Source organism: Medicago sativa, chromosome 7, assembly GCF_051527215.1.
Source record: "Medicago sativa cultivar Bolivia chromosome 7, Bolivia_mono, whole genome shotgun sequence".
Classification (NCBI taxonomy): Eukaryota; Viridiplantae; Streptophyta; class Magnoliopsida; order Fabales; family Fabaceae; genus Medicago; species Medicago sativa.
The window spans coordinates 88,779,798-88,785,397 of record NC_140755.1 but is presented as its reverse complement, the minus strand read 5'-3'; the positions used below and the strand labels follow the sequence as shown (position 1 = coordinate 88,785,397).

Sequence of the window (5,600 nt, the reverse complement as noted above, 5' to 3'; positions counted from 1 at the left end):
AGAATACATTGAACACATTTGTTCCTCTTGTTAACATTTACTGCACTTCAAAAGTCATTATTGATTTCCAATGCATATGAACACAGGAGTTACTAATTTACGTTGAGTTCCAAGGTTCGCTGCAACGTAATTCTAAGAGGCATAGACTAATTTGCCTTTTTGTTTGGTATGTACAGTATAATTACTTAAAAACTCTTTAAATTAATAATTATTAATTTATCGATAAATTAATAACTCTCTAAATTAATAAATTTCTCCGGTCCTGACATTATTAATTTATAGAGTTTTAACTGTAGTAGATTTTTGGGTCTCTTAACCATTAGGTCCAAGATTTGTTCAATGGTCTCTTAGCCCCTTAAATAGATCCCAATTATCTAAGGAATTAGTAGTTGTGCGCGGATGATACATTTAATTTTAGAAGAAAAATTTGTATAATATTTTGTCTTATCACATTTTAAAGTTTTTGGATTACCACGTTATTCATACGAAGTTTTCGAAAATAGACTCTCTTAAGCGTAATTCTCTCAATTTTTTTCAATTGTTACATCTCGACACGCACTCAATATCCTCTTTTTGTTATAACTTTTTATCTCTTTTTCTGCTCTTGTATTTAATGATGTAGATGTAACAATTGAGAACAATGGAGAGAATTTCATTTGAGAGAGTCTATTCTCGAAGTTTCCACCGTTGTTTAACAATGACTCTTCTTTGTTTAAGAGCATCCACAATGGTAGTTCCCTAACAAGGACTCCTTAAATGGACCCCACGTGACACATCACTTATTAATAATTTTTTAATAAAAGTACCTATTAAGGACTCAATGACTCCAATGGCAATACACTAATAAGGACTCCAATGAAAAATACTTAAATATGTCCCACTATCTTTACATATTAAACAAAAATAATTTATCTATTACTCATTTTTACAAGTGGGACCAAGTAGTACACATTTTATTACTTCTTTATGCAAGTGGGACCAAGTAGTACACATTTTATTACTTCTTTATGTAAGTGGGACCAAGTAGTACACATTTTATTACTTTTTTAAACGTGGGACCCGTTAGTTATCTAGGAGAGAGAGGGTCCTTATATAGTTGCCCGTTCCTTAACGGGGACTCAATTTTTCTTCCTCCAATGGAGGGTCCCTAACGGGGAGTGGTCCTTGTTAAGTAAGGACCCCCCATTGGAGATGCTCTAACAACTAATCTCCGAAAAAGAATCTATGTGATACACAAGATGAATTCTCTCATATCAATCGAATTCATACACAAGAATCAACGATCAAACATTTGCTTAAAAAATCAAAGTCTCTTACCACTTGAACGAATTCATTGTTGGTATTGTCACACTTCTCATTAATCTAAGATGGTAGAGTGGTTAGGAAATTAGCTCATGATAAATATCCCTACCAATTAAAACATGTTCACATAACAAAAGAGAGAACCACCTGTGACATTGTGATTGGTTAATGTCACCCAACTGCTACACATATCCGATATATCTATGAATATCCAATTTATCATTTAAAATAATATTTTATTTTATATCCAATATGTCTATGAAAGATAAGTATATGTTGAAGTTTAGTACCTAGTTTTACAACAGCAATTGTTGGAGTAGTATGTGTGTGTATAAGAAAGAGAGAATAATAACTCCTCCAGCTATCTTCCATTTTGCATCTATTGTTTCCATCCATCTTCCTTCCGCTCTAATGCAGTACTACTCACTCATTACTGCTCTCTCTATAACTCTTCTAACCTATTTCTTTATTTTACCATAAAAATTCAATCTTTAACCTTCCAAATCCCTTTATCACTCCCTATCATCAGATCAAAATATTCACCTAACTAAAAACCAGTTTTTTTTTTATCTGATTTTCTAAAATGGGTTGTCTTTGAGATACAAAAAGTGGATTCAACAAACAGGGTCAGTTTCATTTCTCTTCTGCATCTCTTATTTCATCACTTTCAATTATCTTTTCAGTTTTATTGCTTTTTTTGTATGCTTATCATAATCTGTTTTTATGCTTATCATATTCTGTTTTTTGTATCTTACAATGAAAAGGGTAACTGATTCAAAATTTTAATTTTTTATATTTTTCTTACTATTTAGATTCAAATGAATTGATGATGAAGTCTTATTACATTTGCATAGTACTAGATCGAACATGCGTTTTGAAAAAGTTCATAATATCTGTGTTTATAAGCTAATTCTATGGTTTTTTTGCTATGAAATTTCGTATTTTTACATTTTGGGTTTTTCTAAACTATTGCCAAGAAATTGAAAAGGGTTTCATTTGTTTTGTTCAGGATTAGGTGATCTGTGATATGGTTTGGTTTTTTTGTTGATATGGAGAATGATTTCAAATGTAAAATTTTCACTGTTATATGTGTTTGTGATTTTTGCTGTGTGAAAAAATGGAGATAACTTGATCCTTTGATTGGTTGTGTTTAGAATTTGAATTTTGAGCAGTAGTAAGATGCAAGTACAGTGCTTGTGCCTGTTGTGTTGCTTCTGATTATTGACAACTGAGTGCATGTTTGGGATCATGGTGAGTTAGACGAAATCACAGCTGCACCTTGATTTTGTTAAAGCTCCAGAGTGTAGCTTTTGTCAAAATCATGGTGGATCATGTGATTCTGCCAAACTCACCGTCAATCCAACATGCACTCTTTTTAAGTTGTGCATTTGAAAGCTTGAGCGTGTGTAACAATATCTAGAAGTTCTTGTTGTTGGCCCTAATCAGAATTTTAACTCATGTACTCTATTTGATTCTAACATAAGTAAAAAACTGAAGAGGAATTATCATGGTATACTTGATACTATCTGTTAATAATTGATTCAAGTAATAGTTAATGGATCTGAGAGAAAGTGTGGAAAAGTGGTTGGCATGTAGCATCTCACAAAAATCGATGTGCAGTTTTAACAACCATCTTTTAAACCTCATGGTTTAAGTTTGACATTTTACATTGTGATCAAGTTTTATATCTTTGTTTGGACTTTCAAGTATTGTTGTTTTCTCTGTGCAGATTTCTTGTAGGTATATTTAGTACCTTTCTGTCAACTAGGTTCTTTGACTATGGGTAGAGGTCGAGGAAAGGGGAAGAAGCAATCTGCAATTGTTGAGGATTTTGTAAGCGATGAAGATGATAAAGTACCAGCTCACAGAAAAAGAGGGAGACCATTAAAGCCGGTCACGGATGAAAACGAAGAAATTGAAGTGACTGAAAAGATCGAGAAAGATGAGGAGAACGTAAATGGTAATGTTTCTAATGGTGATCTGAAAACTCAGGTAATCACTGTGAATAAAAGGAAAAGGAAGAGGTCTTCACAGGTTAAAGAAAAGATAGAACCAATGAAAGAGGAAAATGGTGTCCGAGCTAAGTCTAGCCCTGGTGATTCAGTGAAGTCTACGGGATTCCGACAAAATGGCAGCAGGCGTAAAAGCAAGCCTCACCGTGCTGCTGAAGCTGGTGTAGATTGCAAGTGAACAAGGTTTTTTGGTAATAGTTTCATGACCTTGGAATTGCTGGAACTCTGCTATCACAAGTCAGGGTTTGTTTGATTATATGAGGCTTGTTATGGTTGCTTCTTATTATTATTGTAACTTTCATATGCTTGTTCCAAAAAAAAAGGGCTTATTTTAGCTTTTGAGGATTCATGGTAAGACTATGCTTCTATAGTCTTCTATAGAGAGATATTATCTTAAAAGGAACTATTGAAATTTTGTAGATATTCTTTTATCATGGGTTTGTATAAACTGATTTCCTCTTGCTTTCACAAAGTGTCTGATGGCACATTTGTTTACTTGACGTGTATGTATGTGATGCCAAATACTCTATAATTCATGCAAGACAAAGATTGTGCAAAATGAATGGTTCAATTTCAATTGAGGTTCATACTAATTGCATGTTGCTAAAACTAAGCCTTCACTTGAGGGGTTCATTTTCTTAGAGTTAAATTAGTTTTTTTTTTTTTTCTTCATATACAACTTAAATGATAGAAACCATGCATGAGATGCTTGAATGTCCATTCAGTTGGTCAAATTGGTCTGCACATTATCTGGCTAAAATATGAACTAACAAAGGCATGCTACGTTTGAAGCACATGTAAAGAGACAGCTTTTCAACTCCTCTCATAATTGCTACGACATCACTCCTTCTCATACTGTTGTCAATGAAAACATTCAAAGCAGAGGTCTCAAACTCACATTCAAGATTTCCAACATATAGAGCCTCAACCATTCATCTAGCTGTCACTCTAGAACTTCCAACTTAGTAATGGGTCTTGTGCCAGTTCGACCTTTAAAATTTTGATATGGGTATAGTGTTACTTTTATCATTCAGGTTATGTTTAGCGGTGGGATTTAGCTTGGGAAAGGCTACTTTTTTCCCACCATGGGAAAGTTGTTTTTAACCATTTGATTAAACGAAGAACACAATTTTATCATGCTCTTATAACACTGGATTTTTTCTCACTTTCTTCCCAAACCATTCTCTCTCCCACATGTCTCTTTTACCCGCTATTTTCATCTTCCCCTTTCCAGTTCTTCGTGTTTTGTCTCTGCAATATTTCCATATCAATTATGATTTATGACAATAAAATTGTACAAATTACATTTATTAAATGATACAAAATAGTTTGCTTTTGTTATCCAATTTGTGCATTCCATCATACTAATATCTTGCTGTCAAAATATAAATTGATGTTATCTTCAACTCTTGGTCTAAACATGTTAGCACTTAACACCCAAGTCATTAACAAGAGTTATGTAATGGCTTGCAAGAAACACAAAGGAAAGATAGTGTTTCAATTTTTGTAGGTTTTGTTTTGTCCCAAAACTAGAAAAAGGGTTTTCTTTTTTCTTATTTGATGGATGTAGTAACTCTGTTGAAATCAAGATAAAAAATTAGATCTGAAAAGAGGTTGATATACATCTTGAGCCTTGCCATTATTAACAAGACAATCATTATTAATGAGGCGTTTGAAAATTGTTGGGTTGATAAAATGTGCAGAACTGAAACGTGGGAGAGAGAATGGTTAGGGAAGAAAGTGAGAAAAAATCCAGTGTTATAAGAGCATGATAAGATTGTGTTCTTCATTTAATCAAATGGTTAAAAACAACTTTCCCATGGTGGGAAAAAAGTAGCCTTTCCCAGGCTAAATCCCACCATGTTTAGCAGCATGCATTCATATTAGAGACTATAGAGTAGACAGGGGAAGATGACAATGAAAGGGGAAAAAAAAGAAGGGCGTAGATGAATGTGTTCTAATTTGAGAATCAGATTAAGTAATTGACTAGAAGCATAATTTAAAACAAAACCTAACAAAATTGAGATCATTTTGATAAAGGGTGATGATGGGCAGCTATAAGCTAACAGTTTGATGACAAAAAGAAAGAAAGAAAGAAAAAAGAGACCCTTTTATGTCATAAGCTACTAGTTTTTTGCCGTTCGATCTTGCCCTTTATCTGGCTCTCAATTTCCTTTTGTTGATCCTTCTTATATTATAGTGAACAAATGTGTAAAATTGTCCCCTAAGCTTTGTTTGGAGGGGAGAGGAATGAAAGACTTTGGAGGGTTGGAAATATAGGAGAAA

At 33.4% G+C, this 5,600-nt stretch overlaps 1 protein-coding gene across 1 annotated transcript; it reads left to right on the top strand.

Moving 5' to 3' along the window:
• Window positions 1-1,602: 1,602 nt before the first annotated feature.
• Window positions 1,603-3,809, top strand: LOC146909906 (rho GTPase-activating gacO-like protein). The gene is made up of 2 exons (XM_085723058.1): window positions 1,603-1,928; window positions 3,032-3,809. Exon 2 carries the CDS (start codon window positions 3,082-3,084, stop codon window positions 3,490-3,492), a length of 411 nt encoding a protein of 136 aa, XP_085579184.1. The 5' UTR covers window positions 1,603-1,928; window positions 3,032-3,081; the 3' UTR covers window positions 3,493-3,809.
• Window positions 3,810-5,600: the final 1,791 nt, after the last annotated feature.

What these genes read in the sequence shown, in the direction of transcription:
- LOC146909906 (XM_085723058.1), top strand. Translation starts at nt 3,082, where the DNA reads ATGGGTAGAGGTCGAGGAAAGGGGAAGAAGCAATCTGCAATTGTTGAG.